Source organism: Anopheles moucheti, chromosome 3 (genome assembly GCF_943734755.1).
Source record: "Anopheles moucheti chromosome 3, idAnoMoucSN_F20_07, whole genome shotgun sequence".
In the NCBI taxonomy this organism is placed as follows: Eukaryota; Metazoa; Arthropoda; class Insecta; order Diptera; family Culicidae; genus Anopheles; species Anopheles moucheti.
In genome coordinates, this window is record NC_069141.1 from 76461306 (window position 1) to 76482117 (window position 20812).

General features: G+C 41.9%; 2 protein-coding genes across 7 annotated transcripts in view; one reads left to right on the forward strand and one right to left on the reverse strand.

Moving 5' to 3' along the window:
• Positions 1-246: 246 nt before the first annotated feature.
• LOC128305522 (UPF0046 protein C25E10.12) lies at positions 247-2601 on the reverse strand. The gene is made up of 2 exons (XM_053043007.1): positions 2288-2601; positions 247-2215 (listed from the first exon to the last, which is right to left on the reverse strand). The coding sequence occupies exons 1-2, from the start codon at positions 2553-2555 to the stop codon at positions 1587-1589; spliced, it is 897 nt and encodes a 298-aa protein (XP_052898967.1). The 5' UTR covers positions 2556-2601; the 3' UTR covers positions 247-1586.
• Positions 2602-9072: 6471 nt separating this feature from the next.
• LOC128304701 (protein furry) overlaps positions 9073-20812 on the forward strand; it is a 32070-nt gene continuing 20330 nt past the window's right edge. For 3 of the 6 annotated variants that reach the window (XM_053041910.1, XM_053041908.1, XM_053041909.1), the window contains exons 1-11: positions 9073-11316; positions 11413-11529; positions 11824-11904; positions 11980-12302; positions 12399-12581; positions 14504-14647; positions 16018-16185; positions 17010-17443; positions 17642-17676; positions 18628-18738; positions 19054-19208. In XM_053041910.1, the coding sequence (XP_052897870.1) occupies positions 9073-11316; positions 11413-11529; positions 11824-11904; positions 11980-12302; positions 12399-12581; positions 14504-14647; positions 16018-16185; positions 17010-17443; positions 17642-17676; positions 18628-18738; positions 19054-19208 (3995 nt within the window). The remainder of the gene's footprint in view (positions 11317-11412; positions 11530-11823; positions 11905-11979; positions 12303-12398; positions 12582-14503; positions 14648-16017; positions 16186-17009; positions 17444-17641; positions 17677-18627; positions 18739-19053; positions 19209-20812) is intronic. The other 3 variants (XM_053041912.1, XM_053041911.1, XM_053041913.1) reach the window with 1 other exon arrangement.

Genomic DNA, 20812 nt, shown 5'->3' on the forward strand with positions numbered 1-20812 from the left:
TTATTTGCACAATTTCATCATGTTTCTGACTTTTGCAATACGATAATTAATCGTTCAAAGTCATTACGTTCCAATTCGTTTAATGTTGAGAAAACCTTAACGAGTGTTAGGGTATCTATCTCAGTCCCCTATCAACCGGATTTAGTTTAGGACATTGTTTCGATGCAATAGCGTTACCGAAAAATGAAATAGAAAACTGAAAAGTTTACATGCATTACATATAGGGTTTGCTTTTGTGTAGGACACTTTAACATAAATTCTGTGAGAGGATATATTTCACTTAGGCTCGATCGTGAAACGCCCAAGGTACTGCTGTTATTATATATTTTTGGCCACAACATTCTCCCCGATTCGACCCCGAAATGAATGTAACAACACAAACATACATTTTATTTTATGGTACAATTTATGTTTAGTTTATCGTAATTTGATATAAAACCATGTTAGCTAGTGCTGATATTAGCTACCACAAAGTAGAGGCCGTGCAAGTTATAAATGTACTACCGATTTGGTTGAAAGAAAAACACAATCCGGAAGTAGTTTTATAATAAATAGCACAATTGAACACAAATCTCTTGCATAGATGTTTTTTATTACTTGCGAAAGAAAGAGTGTTGCGCAACAATGCTCAAGAATTCGACATAATAAACAAACAAAATCTGTATTTCCAAAAAAACGAATGTAAAAATACATCATGATTTTACAGCTTCCGCATCTAAGTAAAATGAATCACAAACATTATAATATCCTTACCGAAAGCAACCGAAACTTCCCAGACAAGGGTAAGAATGGTTCAAGCCATGTAGCATTCATTCAAGTATTGGTTTTGAATTCAAAATATTGAAATGAGCTTGAGCAATTACTTCTACTGTTCAATTAACCCTACTGTTACGCTATATAAATAGAAAACGAACGTGTAGCTAATATTTTTCACAGCTAAACTCTAGTCTTAATGTGACTTATTTTATTACGTTCCTTTACCCCAATAATGACTAATTGCGTTTCTCTTTGTGCGGTTCAGTACAAGAACTGTCCTATGGAGTTGTCCTATGACTGGTATTAGCTTCCTCTTTTTGTTTGCTTTATTGGCATTAAAAGGCCACAATCGTACTTCCTTAAGGCAGATGTATATCTTGTAGTTTATAGAGGAAAGGAAGAAAGACATCTGCATAGAAAATTCGTTGAAGCAAAACAACCACACGTGCACAATAATACCTAATGTTCCATTTCTGTTGGATGAACCATTGGTTCTCGGGTGTTTTTGAACACACGATCTTCGCCACACGGAGATCTTTAATACGTGCCAATTCGAACAGTACGTAACCAAAATTGCCTGGTGACAAAGCAACCATCGAGTAGGCGATGGACTGGATCACTCCCTTCCAGTAAAACTAATCAGCCTGCTAGATGTTGTAGGGTGTTTTATAGGGACTTTGAGCTGGGCGGTCACATTCGCCGCAGTTGTTGTATGGTTTTCGATTTGTCAGTGCGGAAACTACGCTAGTGGTAGTGGTCACGATGCTGTAAAGTGCATGTCATGGTATGGCACAGTTGGCCGTTTAACACGGGAAACCTTTGCAATCGGTCTAATCATCTTTGGTATGACCCTTCGGAAGAGTCACATCGAAAACTATCGGTTGATTATTGGGCAGGTAGTTAATATCGCACGTTGAAGCATTCACGAAGATAATTCTCCCGTCCGAGGTAATGCCGTAACCTTCGTGGACGTGCCCGAATACGTGATACTTCGGCTTGACACGCTGCTGTACCGTGGCCAACAGTTCCACACACCCGGCACGCACTCCCGAACAGCAAAGATCTCCGTGCCCGACGGGCGGTGTGTGTGTCACGAGGATATCCACATTCTCCGGTATCTGTTCCCACTTTTCTAGGCATGCCTGGCCGCGCTTCACGTTGAATGCCCACTTGCAAAACTCTGGTTGCCAGGGCGTTCCGTAAATTCGCAAACCGTACAGCTCAATGCACTCATCCTGCAGGTAGGTACAGTTGCTCAAATACTGTCGAATGTTTTCCGTTTTCACCGCTTCCGCCAGGCTTTCCTTGGAGTTGCCCAGCGTTGGTATTTCGTCCAGCAAGGTGGAGCCCGTTTTCTTGCAGCAGGCGCTTGCATTTTGAAACGGATGGGTGAAGGTATGGTCGAAGCTAAGCTCATGATTCCCTGCAATTACCAGCTTGTGTTTATGTGGCAGTTTCTCTGCGGAAGGAAGAGAAAACGATATCGTGAAGCATTCAACGCACCTGAAAACAACAAACGAGCCACACATACTTAACCATTCGTTGAAGTCCACCACTTCATCCAGCTTGCCACAGCGCGTAAAATCCCCGGCGTGTATGAAAATATCGCCCTCGGGAATGTCGAACTTGATGTGATGCGTCAGCGAATGGGTGTCGGACATGCAGACGACCCGCACTTTGTTCGGTGGCACGTCCGCTGCCGGCGGTTTGGTGTTGATTTTTATCACACGCTGCGATTTCGAAATTTCCTTCCATGCCGACGTGGGATCGTGCGTTAGCGGGTGAATATCGATGTTCATAGCCGCAGCGTTATTGTTCCGGATCGGGAGTTGTTGAATGCTTGCGAAATATTTGCACCAGTGACATTCGAAGGCAAAACATTCGCCGCATCTGTCCAAGATGAGAAGCTGACAGAAACTTGTGAAAGTGTTTGATTACGATCGGCGATTTATGCGAATCTAGCAGTGGGACATATTTTTCGGCTTAAAAATCCGTCACAAATTACGCTCGCCGCAATGATTAACCATCGCCATGGAATTTAAAGCCAGTTAGGGTAAATGCCAGCTCTATATTGCGAATTAGACGGCGAAGTTCATGATCAATATGGATTATTTGGGTAAAGCGAATTTTCCCTCTATGTAGATCGTTTCTATTTGTACGTGTGGCTTTGAATAATTGTTTCGCTATTGTTTTGGGCGTCATTTAACAACAGACAAATGACGCCAATTATGCCAACAACTTTAGGCAATCGAGACGTTAACGTGTCAAAATCAGCGCGGCGGGTATTGTAAGTGAAGATTGTTTACCTAAAACAGCTGATTTGCTAGAACGCCGGTCGCTATTTTAAATGGCCTTATGAGCCAATTTGCCAGTGAAGACAAAATTTAACCCCTTTATGCAACAATCGTTCCTAGTTGTGCAGAGATTATTAGTGTACGAGATAAAAGAAAAGAGCTTTGCGCGATGTAAACAATAATCAGCTGTTGCTTATGCTATCAGCCAGAGGGTGTACGCGAAAGTGGGTGGTGAAGTGAACTGTCATTAGACGATGCGGTGTTTTTTTTGTCTGTCACTGTCAACGAATGATTTGACAGCATGAACAGAAGGCAAAAAGCAAAGCATCGAAGAAGAGGAAAAAGTTCCAACATTAACACAACATTGCCCCACAAACCGTTCGATCAATAGTGAAAAGTGAAAAGCGTGCGTATCAGTGTTTACCAAAGCTGTTGTTTGTGATTCACGCAGCTGGGATTTGCAATCGCAACCGGACCACCGTTTCGACGGGTGTTGTCCAATCCGTAACCGCACAATGCAGCGCGAAAGCATCGACGATGGGATGGATACGGCTGACAATGGCGAAGATATTCCGTCCGCAAGCAGCACAAATTTAGCATCCAGCAGTACAGGTAAGCGACCGGAGTTGGTTTGCTAGATGTGGGACAAATACGATTATTTCCAGGGTTAAAGATTCTGCCTTCGGGGAAAAGCGCAGTTCGATGCGGCAATGGCTTGGCGAATGGTTCCAGATCACTTGCGAGCAGTTGGTGCTTTCTTTTGTATTTTATTTCCTGCCTAAGCCCTTTGCTGCCCTTGAAAGCTGTTTCCGAGTTTGGTGGACATGTTCTTCGAATTTAATATATGTAACTATCCGCAACATTGCGATGGCTTATTGATATTGTAGGAAAAAATCAGAAGAATCGTAATGACGTAAACCGGAGGCCTCCTCGCGCCACCATTGTTTACATACGCTGTATGCTTTGTTTTGCTGATGCAGGTCATTTGGTTTGGTAGAACTACGTTGATGTAGCAGCAATGTTTCATGCTCCAGGGGACATAGAAGCATTTTGTTCCGCGACAAACCCCTTTTCACAATCAGTAGATTTCCGAATTTAACTATCAAATGACGTAATAAACTTCATGGGGGTAACAAAACTTCCCACTGGGAGACACTCTCTGTTTTAAGCCCTTTAGTCATGCTGTGTATACATTACATGGCAATGCGGAATTTGTCGGAGTTCCTCACATGGATAGTTCTACTGAATAGTGTTCCCGATGGTTGCGTACAACGCACACCGAATGTCTTCGACCAATTCTCATCCGGACTGTACTGTATAAACTGTATAAAAGTATTTAAATTTGTAACAACGTACATCTTAAAATGTTAAACTTTTTTCCCGTAAAGGTAAAATATCCCAAATTGAAATTTCCTGTAAAACGCTTCTCATTCTAATTATCTTTTGATTATCAAATCATTTAGATATTTGTACCATGCTAGACATACATTCTTTACAAGTTTAACTCAAATACACAGATGTTCCTCGAGATATCGTATATTAGAGAAAAGTCAGCCAAGGAAGCTTTCCTAAAAATCGATTACAACTTGCAAAAGTTCCTGCAAGTGGAAAGGATTCCAGATTTACCTGAACACATTCTTCTTCAATCTGAAAAGAATCCAGAAATGGTTCCAACATTGTTACTTGAACTGGAAATCTTTGTCTCAATGCGTCAGTTGAGAATGTGCCGTTAAGAAATCAATATTAATTTAAGGAAAATGTAGAAATTGAGTAAAATTCTTCTAGTCAAGCTTGAGAATGCCTTGCCAAGCTGAACTGGAATATAATCTAGGATCATGTTCACCTTTCATGAGCTGTTGCAAGGTGATCACAGATTCTATATAAAGCTGTGTTTTTGGACACATTTGAAAAGCATCCCGGCACGATGAATTTTCCATTGGGAAAGCTTTTCTTTGTACAGCTTCCAAATCGCTAAATTAAACTTTTAGATTTTCCACAAAAAACCCCTTTAAATTGTGCAACGGCCAGCAAACAATCACTAGCACTTTGCTAGCCTTACCAGCCCCATCTTTTAGAACTAAATTCTCTACCTATTTAATATAACATAAAGTGTTGATTCATACGATGGAGTTGTTTTCCGTGCGTATTATCGTCGGTAGCGGCAGTGATGTACGTTTTGCTCTATCATGTACCATCATTTTGCCGTTGCTTTCGCCGTCGATGCTTTATGGGTGTAAACGATAGATAACAATATTTTCTACCGTGTGACGCGCATTCGCGGCCTGTGTTGCGTGTCTGTCGTTTACGCGTGTAGAACGGCTTGCCCATGAGATCGCGCAGTCATGTGTTGCTCAGGCTCAGGTCGTTCGAGCCGTCTGCTGCTGTTGTTGTAAAACGTAAAAGTCCGAAGCCCTGTAGGGGGGGTGTAGGATGAATTTTTCTTCCGGTCAGTAGTGTGGACCCTCATGTAAGCGTGAATCGTTGACAGACGGTACGGTTGTTCTGGTTGCGATCACGGTTTTCTGGTGCCAGTGAATCTTTTTACCCACGAAGTGCATTTACTTGTTGAGGCAGCGTAATTAGATTAAAAAAAGAAAACCAATATTTCTATTGATTAAATAAACGCCAAGTGTCCAAGTGTTGCTCGCTCTTCCTCTTATCGAGGTGTGCAATAATCTGCTGGTCTTGGCATTATCTGTTATCGACAGTCAAGTGGTGTAGATTTTCAATAATGTAACAGGTGCAATTTGTTTGCTAACCTGTGGTTTGCTGGTGAATGTGTGTACCAAATTGATTTTACTTCGTGTATTTTGCGTATAAACCGCAGTTGCTAGCAGTGAGGATTTAATTAACGAGCGTTTTGTTTTGAGGATCGGACTGGTGATCACTCTTTTAGCAAAGGAAGAACAGAGTGAAACTGCGAATGTTGCGAGATATGATGCTTGCCTAGCGATCTTCACCATCATTAGCCAACTTGGAACGTCAACCCGTGCGGAAGATGCGGCATCTAACGCGCGTTTAGCTAATGATGGCCAACAGTGGGCATCAGTGGGTCGTAGCGTTAGTAGAATGGATGCGGACGGTTTTAAAAAGTGATGTATGCGATTTTTTCCCGCGCAACACATGTATTGCGAACCGGTAAGCCCGATCGTATCCGATGCGATCGCCGAACCGATCGAACCGGGTGGAAATCGGATGTTTTCGCATCCAAAAAGAAATAAATAACGAAAAACAACGATCAAAGTTTGAAAGGAATGAAATTTCATCCCGTCTAGTTTTATCGGGAATTATTGCTACGGTACGTAGTGAACTCGTTACGTGTGTGTATTATTTTCTTTCCCCCGTTACACAGTGTTTGTGTGAATGTGAGGGGTGGGGTGGACGATTGGTTGGTAGTTTGGTGCTAAAAATGGCACCTTACACGGGACATAACTAGCAGCGCTTCGGACTGTGTCTGTCCTGATAGAAAGGGAAAAGGGTGGGCATTTGTGTTGTGTCATTTCCCGTTTTGCGTGTCGTTTCCTTGCCGTGTGGGTCACTTCGGAGTGAGGGGTTTGAGCTTTGTGTTTTTTTGGTGATGTTGCGTCGCGCAGAAAGCTGTTATCATTCGATACGTGGTTAAATGTGATCAGTGCTGATCAGCTAAACGATCACTGTACCGTACATTTATATTAGCAGCAGTTGAAGCGGACGTGAAGAGGAGGAGGAGTTCAATAGGAAAAGGAACACAAAATCTAGTTTATGTTTGAACGCGGCAGTTTGCCTGGAAAACTGCTTAGAATAGTGGCACGTTTTGGGCACGCATTTGTCCTACTGTCCCCGGCACGTGAGTATAATTTGTCTTTGGTAACAAAAATAGGAAGTAGTTTAATGATCGATTGCTATTTATTTTAAGCACATCTTGCACAGTATAGTTACAAATATAAAAACATCATCATTAAATAATTGCTGGTTTAAATATCCCTTGACGAATGCCTGCCCATGGCAATAAAAATAAAGGCGCACAGTAATAACAAAATGTCAAAGCCAAAACAAGAAAAAAGTAAAGATCCTGGATCGGACCCAGACATGCCGCCCCGAAAACCATGTCCCTACGTAATTGTACTCTATTTGCGATGGGTGGCTATTTTTGAAATGGCGCACGTGCGGTACATGTTTCGGGGTGTAATGAATGTTTTGTTTTATTTTTCTCTTCCACCCGCATTTTGCGACCGTTACATGTGGTGGAGCGAGCATAGGAAAAAAAAAAACCAAACCAAAAAATAAAAACTAAAAAAGGGGTGTGGAAAAAATATTTTCTTTTTCGTTCAATTTGTCGAACCGGCTTTTCATTTATTTTGTGCCCCGGCGACCCCGAGATCAAAGACCGTTTGCCTCATCGTTAACTGTAGTGATATGTTGTTTATTTTTGGTCGCATCCCACGTAGCACGGGCACACATGGCATTATGGTTGATCGGAAGGATTTGTTTGATAATAATCACCCTGTAAAACTGCCGAATCGAAATGGGATTTATAGTACTAAAGTGTACTACAATTTTTTAGTAGTGAATTGCTCTCGTTATTTATCAATTAACGCTTCATATTCGTCGGCGCCCTCCTTTTTTGCCGGCTTAGTATTTATTTGTGTCCGTCGTTTTGTGGAATTAGCGATAGTCACGTGGCTGGGTGGCGCGATTCGTTTACTTCCGCTTACTCTACCGTTCGCCAGCGTTACCACACGAATGGTTCATTATCGATTAGGTGTCGACCTGTGGTGTGTGTGTGTGTGTCTGACTGTGTTTTGGTAGAAGAATAGCATCTGTTCCAGTCGTAAAACATCATGCATAAAGCATGGTAGTGCAGACTTGTTATGTTCCGCTAAATAATGCTGAGTGAGTTAAGAACGGAAGGTTTACGTTTGTCCAACAAAAAAAAGCTAACAGTTTATGATTAAAAAGTAACATTAATTTAACAAAATTAGCTGTGCTATAAGGAAAGTGCAACGTAGAAGTTTGTGGTACGTTTGGTAGAGTTGTTCGCTGTTCGGACATGTGATCCGTTAAATATGTTACAATAGTAGAATTTTGTAAAAATACATAAAAATGGTGTGACAGAAGTTCTAAAGAACCAAAACCAAATCTTTCAATGATTCGAAAAGCGTGTTTTAAGAATCCATCTCTGCTTTAAGCTAATTTGCTTCGAGTGATGCCCAACAGCACTTTATCCTTGTTTTACTACTATGCGTCTTGTAGATATTATGTTCAAAAGACGCCAATTATGAAGGGTCATTAATTTAAAATGAAAGATCACTTCAAATTTGGCGCCGGATTCGACGTTAAGTTCAAAGGCAGATTTAACTTCAGATTCATCTTCGGATTTGACTACGTATTCAACTTCAGATTCTACTTCGGATTCTGATCTGGATTCGACTCCAGTTATGACTCCGGAATCGCTTCCGGTTTCAATTAACCTACGTCATAGGGTGGATAGTTACAATACGAATTTGCGGGGCAAATTTTAGCTTAGTAAATGTGTCTTTAGTTTTGGAAAGCGTTATTAATATACTTTCACTTCTCTTCTTGTTTTTTCGTTGTAGAATCTCAGCACAATAGTGAACCAACAAATGTGGGAATAAATCAGCAGCAGGCCAACACTAACCAGCATGAATCTACCGGTGCCGCTAGTGTTGGAACGGTGGGTCAATCATCCGACAGTGTACGCAGCACACCGAAGCTTAGCAACGATCGGACCTCAAAGAATGGATCTCAAATGCAACTGTCGCAATTGGCACCGGTTGCCGGCGGTGCTGGAGCATCAGGACTCGGCACTGGAGCGAACAACAGTACAATAGTGGACGAGGGTGATACTATAACCGTGATCGAGCGTCCGGTTAATATCGAAACGTCCGAACCATCGAAATCACCACTAAGCGCCTCCAACATCACCTCAGTGCGGCTTAGTTTGTTGCCTTGGAATAGCCACAATCGTTCGGCGATTCTGTCAGGCAATAGTGGCGGCGGTATGCCGGCCACAATCGATATGATGGCCGCATCGGATGGTACGCTGCGGCCGGGTGAAATCGTAATGCGTACGCTCTTCACAGACTTTACCGTGCAGGCGGAGAAGAAAATTGAAAGCGTACTGTTGGATGGGTCGGACAAAAACTTGCCAAAGTTGCTGCAGCGCGGTGAGGACTATCAGTTCGATCAGCTGCTTCAAGCACTGGGCTCCGTCGCTGAACACTGTCTGCCATCGTTGCTGAAGGCACTGCTTGCCTGGCACAAGCATCAGATCTGTGACAAGAACATCAAGCGAGACCTACAGACAGGACCAACCTCTACCGCACACCATACGGCGAACAAATCGGGGCTGGATTTAGAATATCAACTACTGCGCCGAGAAGCGGCAGTAGAATTCATCTTCTGCCTTGCGCTGATCGAGATCCTGCGACAGTTTCCGTTCCACCCCGGGCATGATGATATAACGAAGCAGATTGAAAACCTTGCCTTTCGCCAGTTTAAATACAAGGAGGGTGCACAGACCGCGCCGAACGCAAACGACTGCTATCGCATTGCCGATCTATACGCAGAGGTGGTCGGTGTGCTGGCCCAGAGTCGATTTTCCTCCGTGCGGAAGCGCTTCATGACGGAGCTGAAGGAGCTGCGCAGCAAGGAACCGAGCCCATTCACAACGCACAGTATTATCAGCCTGCTGATGGGCATGAAGTTCTTCCGCGTGAAGATGGCCCCGATCGAGGAGTTTGAAGCATCGTTCCAGTTCATGCACGAATGCGCACAGTACTTCCTGGAGGTAAAGGATAAGGATATTAAGCACGCGATGGCTGGTTTGTTCGTGGAAATTCTAGTCCCGGTAGCGGCTACGGTGAAAAATGAGGTGAACGTACCGTGCGTGAAAAACTTCATCGATTTGCTGTACTCGCAAACGCTGGACGCATGCACCAAGTCCAAGCACAAGCTGGCTCTGTTCCCGCTGGTGACGTGCCTGCTGTGCGTGTCGCAGAAATCCTTCTTTCTCAGCAACTGGCACTGCTTCCTGGCGATGTGCCTGAGCAATCTGAAGAACAAGGATCCGAAGATGAGCCGCGTTGCGCTGGAATCGTTGTACCGCTTGCTCTGGGTGTACATCATCCGGATAAAGTGTGAATCCAATTCCGCCACCCATTCGCGGCTGCAAAGCATCGTTAATTCATTGTTTCCCCGCGGCTCCAAAGCGGTTGTACCGCGCGACACACCGCTCAACATATTTGTAAAAATCATCCAATTTATCGCCCAGGAACGGCTCGACTTTGCGATGCGCGAGATCGTGTTCGAGCTGCTGTGTGTGGGCCGTCCGATCAAGATCATCATGACGCCGGAGCGTATGAGCATTGGGCTGCGCGCGTTCATGGTGGTGGCGGACTCGCTGCAGCAGAAGGACGGCGAACCGCCCATGCCACGTACGGTGGGCGTTCTTCCATCCGGCAATACGCTGCGTGTGAAGAAAACGTATCTGAACAAAATGCTCACCGAAGATACGGCACGCAGCATCGGGATGTCGAACTATTTCCCGCACGTTCGGCGTGTATTCGTAGACATCTTGCGTGCGCTCGACATTCACTGCGGTCGGCCACTGATGATGACGGTGATACAGAATCAAAACAAAGAACTGGACGAAATGCTAACCGGTGAACGGAAGCCGCGCATCGATTTGTTCCGTACGTGTATTGCCGCGGTACCGCGGCTCACCCCGGATAATATGACCGGTCACGAGTTGGTGGACATGCTATCGCGCTTGACGATCCACATGGACGAGGAGTTACGCGGCTTGGCACATCAATCGTTACAGACGTTGGTTTGTGATTTTCCCGAATGGCGCCAGGATGTGATACAAGGCTTTAGCCAGTTTTTGGCACGAGATGTAGTGGACACATTTCCACAGCTGCTGGACAATGGGTTACGCATGTTGTACGCCTTTCTGACGGTTTGGCGTAATTTGCTTGGCACGGGAAGCAACAGCAACAGTAACAACAATACGCTCAACACGAAGGCCGGCCCGATTGGAACGGTTGGTGTTCCTGCACCGGGTGTGCCTGGCGTTGGCGGTTTGGTGGCGGGTCGTCCCACTAATCAGCAAGATTTGGGAATGTTGAAATCAAACCTTGCTCTCCCACAAACGGCTGCCAATGCTTCGTTGAATGCGGCTACAATAAATTCCAATTCCAGTGGTAGCTCGGGCATTTCTTCCATCACACAAACTACCACCATTACGGCGGGTGCCATCGGTGGAGTGGGCACGAGCAGCAGCAGTGGCATTGGTGGTGGTGGTGCTGGTGGAGTCGCTGCGGACTCGACGGCAGGCAGCAGTAACGCTACCGGTGGGAAGAAAGGACACGAGCTACCGCTAGCGACGACGATGCACATGGTGGAAGGTTTAGCATTGGTTATGCTTTGTAATTGTCGATCACAGCCACGCAAGTTTGCGGTCAGCATATTGAAGGAGGTGAGTGTTGGTGGTATGATTGATGCGGTTAAATTTAAACGATTTTAATTGGATTATATATTCATTATCTATTGGTCTAAGTACTGTGTTTCATGTGGTGTTGTGGTTCAACAAATTAAGAATTTGGTGAACCATGCACTTAAATTAATGACTCAGAGTTATTCACATTCAATCTGATACATAGAAGATTGCCTTGCTATTTTGACGAGAACGAGACATTTGCGATTATTTTGTACCAACCACTTTTTTGCACTACACAAATCTAAACAAATATTTGTATATTTTCGTTTGCAGGTGAAAGTATTGAAAAAATTGTTAGGCATTCCCGAAACGGAACCACCCTTGATTGACGTGATCGATAAATGCTGTCCGCAGGTGAATATATAAAAATTTTATTTGAAAATCGCCCAATGTTCACATTTGCCACGTTTGGTGGGTTGTCCTTGGTAGGTGCTTGAGAAATGTCTACATATGCTACCTCAGACTGATCGTACGGCAATGCTTAACGCCAATCTGATCGATCTGCAATGGATTGTGGACCGTAACAGTGGCGTATGGACGACGGGGCATATCGAGGAATCCACAAAGGCGTCTACTTTGACACTTTGTCTGTCGCAATCAGCGCTTGGCCAAGCGTACGATCCTTGGAGTGTGTGTTTGTTCGGTTTCATGGAGCGGACACGCGTTTTACAACATTGTCCATCGGTAGTGGCGCAAGCGTGGCCTATTTGCTACCAACGAGTAACGAGCCTGTTCAACGTGATAGATCCAACGTATGTACTAGCCCGAAGAGAACCCGTACACACAGCAAAGCCGTTTACATTTTAATGATCTGTTTATGTTTTTGTATCGTTTCGTTCGCACTGCAGCCCGGTTAGTGACAATCGTGCATCGTTACTACGCAGTTCCGCGCCGACGAAAAAACCACCCTCCGAGGCGCAGCGTGACTCATTGGCACATCTGTGGAAAAATCAGGTAGCACTCGCAATGCGTCTTATACCGCAAATGCCAAGCGTTGCTGTGCGCTGTGCCTCACCCGATCTTAGCCTGAGGTAAGTGTACTGTGTGCATGTGGCAAGCGTTGCACACGGAACGGTAGACTTGACACTTCTTTACTGCAACAGCATACTGTCTCGTACGAAAGGAAACACTGTTCGTCGATTGCTATTTTGCCGTACATTTCTTCCTTCCAACAATATATGTGTCGTGTGATGATGGGTGTCGATAGTATGTTAACTGGTGGATGGTGTCGTAAAAGAGATAATCAATCAACCCTCCCCGTCTCAGACCGTTACAGTATTCTTTAACATTTTCGTTTTCAGTTGGTAATAGTTGTAACCTCTGCGTTGGTTATTGTATACATAATGTATAGTCTTTTTAGCGTGTGTATGTGTGTTTTTGTTAAATGTGACTATGTACAGTAGAAACAACTATTTCATAACTCGAATTAATTTTGTTGTTGGTGGTATACATGGTTTTGATGCAACAAAAATAACAGCCAAGAGGGTTTTCACACAATTGAACATAATATTTGTTGCCGCAATAGAAAGATGAGGGTCTATGTATGTTAACCAATTGTAAATGGATTTAGATGGGTATGGTTCGCGCTAGATTATGTTTAGTTAATTCACCGATCATAGGATGTTTGTACAGAATATCCACAACTGAAGTATATAGAACGAACAAAGAATAGACGCTTTGTTTGTTGATTGTGTTGGGGTCTTATGTTTTATATTAACTACTAGTTACTCAAAAAACCTTATATAGTTTTCACATTCAGTCACCTTAACCTATAAGTTAAAACTATCAACGGTTATTTTTGGTTTTGTTTACTGCGTGCGTGTGTTTATATTTAATTTACACTGATTTGTTACTCATCCCGTCATTACTTAACATAAGTACACACATGTTTGGTGCAGTGCAAACTCGCATCATTACACCCAGTTCTACTGTTAGAATGGTCTGCTGTAAATAGCGAATAAGATCGTCGTGTTGTTTTCTTCACTTCACTTCGATTTCATTTTACACTCATTGCACCACATTTTGTTCGGAACGAGCACAAACATTTGAAAAATTATACCATTTTTTCTCAAATGTTATGTGATGGACAAACATAAACATGCGGTTTCGGTTGTTTCGTTCATTGTGTGTTTTAGTGGTTTTTTGTTGTTGTGTGTGTGTGTGTGTGTGGTTAATCGAGGGAATTACGGCTACACGAGTTTGTTGTTATACTCACACGTAACACTTCACTTAGTGAAGGCACAACAGTGCGATCGTCCTTTGCTATAAATTTGTGCTATAAAGTGTTTTACTATACGCGTGCGTAATCTAATGTTAATTGCACCGGTGCATATGGAATATTGGGATCCGGCAAACACATTTGGTGTTCGTATTTTTTTCTTCTCTTATTGTTTTGTAACTTTCAGATGGAAAACCACAAGCACATGTTACAGAAAGCATTTCATAAATTGTTTTACTAGTGACATTGAATGATATGTAACACTTAAAGTATGTTTTTCTTTCATGTTTCTTCTCTCTATGCCGACGCGCCATATCCTGTTAATCGAAACAACAATTTCCACCGTTTATCCGACCTTCTACTGTTACACCACTATACCGACCACTACGACCGACCACTACATCTACAACAACAACAACAAAAATGCAAATCAAAACACTATTTTTATTGCCTTTTTCCATTCTGCCCACGTCTTTCAAATGTGTTAAATTCAACGCGCTAAACATTGATAACTATTGCTTAATTAATTGTGAACCAAATACTTAACCATGTATCTTCGGGTTTTTGTGTGCTGTTCGAACCCTCCAATCATAATGCTCATAATGGTTCATCTTATTCGGAATGTTAATGTATTTGCTGGACAATTATTACTTCGAATATGTGCTACAAATCTGAACATGTTCGCTTCCGTTCGCGTTCCAAACACACACACCTACACCATTACGCTATTATCAGTCTGCATGATCAGTCGGATTCCCGCTCGTTGTCCGACTCGTTGGACAATATACCGTCATCCGTGTTTGGACCAGAAGGAATCGTGACACGCTTCACCCTACCTCTATCCTATGGTCGCAAAGATGCCAGACATAAGAGACAAGGGTAACGTTTATTTTCTTTTCTTCTTTTCCGGCATAGTTTTACACAAACTACTTTTACTGTTTTTTGTTTTTCGTTATGTTGTTTCACTCATTGCGTTGTTTTAGTTTTCTTTGGTTAATCGTTTTCATTTCTGTTTCACTCGCGTTCATAATTTCAGTGTTAATCTGCTCGTTTTTAGTTACCATGTTCAGCAGATACATTCTTCTTTCATTTTTAGATAGTTTTGTTTTATAATACACTCTAGGTTTCATTCATTTACAGTCTGTTTCCGTTTTCAACGACAGCTAAAGCACAATCGTGTTTTTGTTTGTTTGTTTTCTCTTATTAGTGTGCGTTACGTTGCTCTTGATTGCTGTAGAGTCATCAGCATCAAATTAGTTGCTTGATCTTCCCAACACATACACACACACACACATTTACTAATAACCTAATTGGAAAGTTAGTAATTTGAAGTCATCCGTGTGCGGAACATCGACGTCCATTTTGTGTTAGTTGATATAGTTTATGCATCCGGAATGAAGTGGTGCCACAACTAATCCAAATATGCGCCATCTTTTAGCACAGCTCATTTGTCATGTGTTTTACAAAATAATTATTGGAGAGTATATAATAAGAGTAAAATATAATTGGAGAGTCTCTGTGGTTAAATGATGTAAAAGATTTAGAAAAAAAGCTAATTGCTATGGATAGCAACCAAACACACTTTGGGAACGTACATTCTTGATTTGGTTCTCAGTCTTGTTGTAAATTGTAGGTAAAGCTGTTTGCAATACCTAAACAAAATCAAGACTAACGATTAATTATAGCGTTATTCACTTTTGTTTCATTATTTCTAATTCTTAGCGACTTATAAAAATATCAGTTTACATAACTTTTCAATAAATTGTCAATATTATGAAAAGTCGTGTTCGTCACGTTAAGGGTAATTTTATCATACAGTATAGTATCTCCTAGTATACACATTTCGAAGTAGTACCATTAATGTTGAGTACCAATTACTAGTTCATCTTGCTGATATATTGTCGATGTGTTTGGTGCAAACAAAACCATTTTGTTCTGCTACGACTGCATTTACGTTGGCAGCGGATCGAACCGGGATTGCCCCTAGAAACCCACAGCGAAAGTATTGCAGCTCATTGTACCATCATACCATCACTATTACCATTGTTACTACTACTACCTTTACTATAGTGCAATTTATACTTTGTTCGGTTGTTTTACCTTAGCAGCTTGTAGCATGGTAATGGTTTTTTTGTATAGCATATTGTACGTTTATGTGTAATGCCGCCGTAATTCATTGTTTGTTCGTTTGTTTTTCTCTTCTCCTCCGGTATGCTTCATGTGATATTGGCGCATGGGTTTTCTTGCAGCTCTTCGCCGGATTCGCTGTCGGCGGACCGTAGCGACAAGTCCAGCGGGACGACCGCTTCGCCGGTGGCACTTTACAAGCTGGTAATACCGTTGTTACGTTGCGAAGTCGTCGATATACGCGATGCGGCCGTTAATGCACTGGGGATGATAAACCATGACGCGCTCAAGTGAGTAAAGAGTGGGGGACCGTTTAATATTGTTATGTTTATGATTATGTTTTCACATTTACTTATCGTGTTGTGTTGCTTGCCATAAAAAGTAAGTTAAGAACTATTTCCAGTTAATGTAGTTTTTCTTTCAATATTAACTTCATTTCCTAAGGTTCTGATCAAGAGAAAATAGAATATTTGTTGAGATAGTACTGGAATCCGCTTCTAATTTCTGTAAATTAAGAACGGGTTTGTTCTATTCTCGTTGTTCTTTGACTTAATGCTTTGTGGAATTTTCCCTCTTTCTGAATCTACACAAATCTTTCTCAACAAACTTCAGTTCAACTTGAAAAGAAAACAGATTTTAATCGAAATTTATCTCTTGAACTTAGAAAATACTAAATGATTCTAATGAATTATAGAATGTTAGGATTAGAATGAGAGATTACTATCATTATACATTTGGAAGGGGAATGTGGTACAATTTTTGAGTATTTAATTTCTTTTTGTAACATTGGGAAGTTATGAAAGTTTAATTGTACAGAAAAGTACTTGTAAATTGTTTCTAACAGAATACAGTGTTCAAAATCGCTAAAAATTCAGAAAATAAAAAAAATAGTTTCGTAATTAGACCCCAAGATAAGCGATACAAAGTAATCAAATGAGAACCTGCATATGCGTAATGATAACGATGGCACCTGTTTGAAACACTGTACATACTGCTAGTAGATAGAGATTCTAATGAACTGTGTATCATTTGATTGGATTATGCACTGTTCGTATTCGTATTCTGATTAAATTTCTCATTTTCTTCTTTACTTGCTCGTTCGTCATTACAACAGGGACCTGATGGAAGAGCTAGTCGTGTACATCCGTGAAGCCATCGATCGGAAGCAGGAGAATATGAGACGCCGACGGCGGCGTGATGCACTGCGGCTGCAACTGGTGCGTGTGCTAGAGAAGATTGCGGAGAATGGCACGTTCGGCATCAGTCAATTTGTGCTGGAGCGCGAAACGATGTCGCTGCATCCGACCTTCGTCGAGTACATCGACGGTGCCCGCCTGTACCTGGAATCGGAAACGGACGGCAAGGACAGCAGCAGCATGCGCGAGGTAAAGACGCACTTCTGTGACTTTATACGCAAGATGATAAAAAACTTTTCGCTCGAATCGTGCGGCACACTGTTGTCGCGTGAGCTGAAACGGAACCTGGTCAATCTGTTTGTCGGCTGGAGTGGTAGTGCATATGCGCTACCATTTGCACATGGGCACCATGGTTCCACACACCATCACCACCACCATGGGAACCATCATGGGGTGGGCAGCAGTGGTAGCGTTGGTGTTAGCATTACCGGAATCGGCAGTGGCGTTAGCGGCATCGGTAGTGGAACGATTGGAGCGAGTGTATGGGGCAGCTCGTCTACCACGACCGGTATCGGTTCTGCGGCCAACACGTCCGTTGGAACCATTGCAGCGGAAGAGGAAAAGTTACAATTCAGCGCATTACAGGTGAGTGTATTGAGTTGTGTATTTCAATTTAAAAATATTGTGCTTAGTGCAGTGCAAATTGTTCGCGAGAATAATTTAGAAGAGGTTACTGCAATTTAATGTTGCATATGAAGCATATATTGGTGATTGTTTGTTCAGTTTTAATTATTATTTAAGCATATTATTCTGCAATGAAAACATTTTTTATGTTTAGTTTGAGGCATATTACAGATATAAACAAACAAAGGACAAATAAGTGGTCCCATAATAACATTAATAGTATCCCACTTCCACTAAATATTGATCAAAAAATTATGACAATCTTCTAAAGCTCTTTAAAGGTTATCAGTCGGTTTAATAATATAATTATAATGGTTTCGAATCAAATTTTATTTCAATTATTGATTTATCACAGTTTGCTTTTCCAATACTTTTAGTATAGAAGTGAAATAGCTTAAAATAAACTTCTTTGCTATATGTTAAGTTTTTAACAACAATATTACAACATATTTTAAAACATACACAGTTTTTAATTTCGCAAACAGTACCTTTTACATGATAACACAATTTTACGTTTACATAATATAGCAATGCTGATGTTTGCTATCCTTTTAGCAATCAATGGCATTGTTCACACCAGTAGAGCCCCCTTCGAGGATGATTAAAAATCGTATTTATCTTTATGTTGGATATTGCCTCAATGCAAACAATAATGAACCTTGTTTAACGAGAAAAAGGCTTTTATTCACCGTTCCTCGGAAAGTATATGTTGGAAGCAATGATGAATAATAAAACAGGCAGATAAAAATGCTTGTAAGTTTTTTTTTTAATTCAATGTACAATAAACCAAATTGGAACTGGACAGTTCCAGGATTTAATAAGATGCAACGAGAGTGTATAAATTCATAGCGAATGAAAGCAGATGTGGGTGTACTTTTAACCATGTGTTACGATCTTCTCTTCCCGTTACAGGCCATGTCAGCTGTTCTATGTTGTGGCCCATGCTTTGATTCCGGTCACTTGGCGGAAGATGGTGCAATTTACAGCTGGTTGGACATGCTAATGACTTCCAAAGATGATAAGGTAAGTACACCTTCAATGTGTTGAATAGTAAAGGATAGCGTGTGGTTTAATGGCGCCCAGCATATTTTCCCCAAGGCGGAGCAATTGCAGGTTGTTGCATGCGAAGCAAAACCTTTGTTTAAACAATTGTAAAGCGTAGTCTCAATTTTTAATGTTACACATATTAGAAAATGTTGTTGAAACTGTGCAACTTAATAATTCACCGCAATGATCGGTTCGGATCCGACAACTGTCTTTGCTCTGTTACTTTAAATCAGCGTTTTTTAAACGCATTGCATCTAAAATTTTCCCTTCATTCTCTTTTTCTACTTTCAGATTTATGAATTGGCCAAGGAGACGGTCGTACTGCTGCTTGAATCGAACCCCGATATAGGGCAGCTTCTTGAGTGGGTCATTGATCGCTGTTATACGGCTTCTCCACGTGAAGCAGATGCTTGTTTCCTAGCATTGGCTGTGATATTCAGCGCAAGGTAAGGGTTTCGTTTTGTCTTTTTTGAGATGGTTGGTTTGGAACATTTTTTTTTTACATTGTGTACACTTCAAATATACTTCAATGTATTTTTTTTAAGTTTGAAAAGTTTATGCTTTTCTTTGTAAATAGATGGAATATCTCTACAAATACGAAGACATTAGAAACTTGTGTCATTTAATTATAATTGAACCGTATCTATGAGCGTTCCCGCTCAGTACGGAAATGCGCATTTCCCGGTATGAATTAATCGGAATTAGTTCTAGCGATAAAAAAAAAACCGGCACCGTCTTAATTATTGTGAAAGCCTTCCTCTCGCTAGCTTTCCACAATGGAATGATTTCTTTCCAGATGTCTTCACAAAGCAAAACACTCGACTGAAGGTGACCACTGAGTGTGAAATTGTTTGCTAATGAGTTTGCTGTACAGATCAGGTCCCCAGTTTCGCTGCCTTGGTGGCATACTATCAATTAGAGCTCGTAACAAAAGCAGCGCGCGTTCAGGTGCGACCGGGTCGAAATAAAACCTTACGGCATTTTAATGTTTATTATCATCGTAAAGCTTTACCCAATGTCCGCGCAACATTGCAGGACGATGTAATGTGATGTGTCACAAGATGCTGCTGTTTTTTCAATTATCGTTGAGATTGTTTGTTAGGATTCGAGTTCGTAGAAATAAATGAAGGTTTACTTAGCACATTGTTTATAATTTTAAATTTTATTGATGAATTAAGTTATTTTACAGGCAGGCTACAGCGGGTTTGGTTAACTGGTTACGGAATTATAAATGGCACCAATATTCAGTCGAACTAGTTCGGCTTGTATCTATTCCTTAATTGATTGTTCTTTATCCAACATTGCGAACGTTTGCTTGCGTCACAAGGCGCTTACTCGCAATGTGGCTTGTTATGAATGGTGAAAAAACATGCTTTGTTCCGTCCCAACTCCACGATGGGGGACAATCCATGATGCACCAATTCGTAACCAGCCACTGGGTGCAAAAAAAGGCGACCCAACACAATATTGGCAGTATATTGAGCAACAACAGTAGCAGCAGCTGGAATGGGTTGCGCCCCGTGCATAACAGCTTTCGTCGACGCGAACCCAACGCATTTTATGTGCTCTCAAGTTCCTTATCAATTTCCGGTTTTACGACCGTCGTGAGTTTGCAAAATTCGTGCAGATGGGTAGAGACAAACCTATTCCGCTTTACGATCCATGAACCGTTTCCGCTGGCTTCGTGTTCGGGGGTTTCGTGGAAAATGAGAGAAAATCCGGTGTTGTTATATGGGAAGAGTTCGCCTGCACAGCATTCTTTGTCCAATGGGGGGAAAACTGAAATGCTCGCAATATCCCTAAAAAGGTATCCTATTCAAGGCAATATAACACGTTTTGAGTACCCACAGAAATGCATCCACACAATCAGCAACGTTGAGGGAACGCTCCCACCTAGACGAACACAGCCCATCACGAGGCTAAAATTTACGATAGTGCTTAGGATCGAACCCGAATGTTCATGTGCCTCAATGCATCATTCTTATCATTTGTTATTACGCGGAAATCTATCTGGCATGAATGTGTTTATGAACTTAATAAAGTAATGATT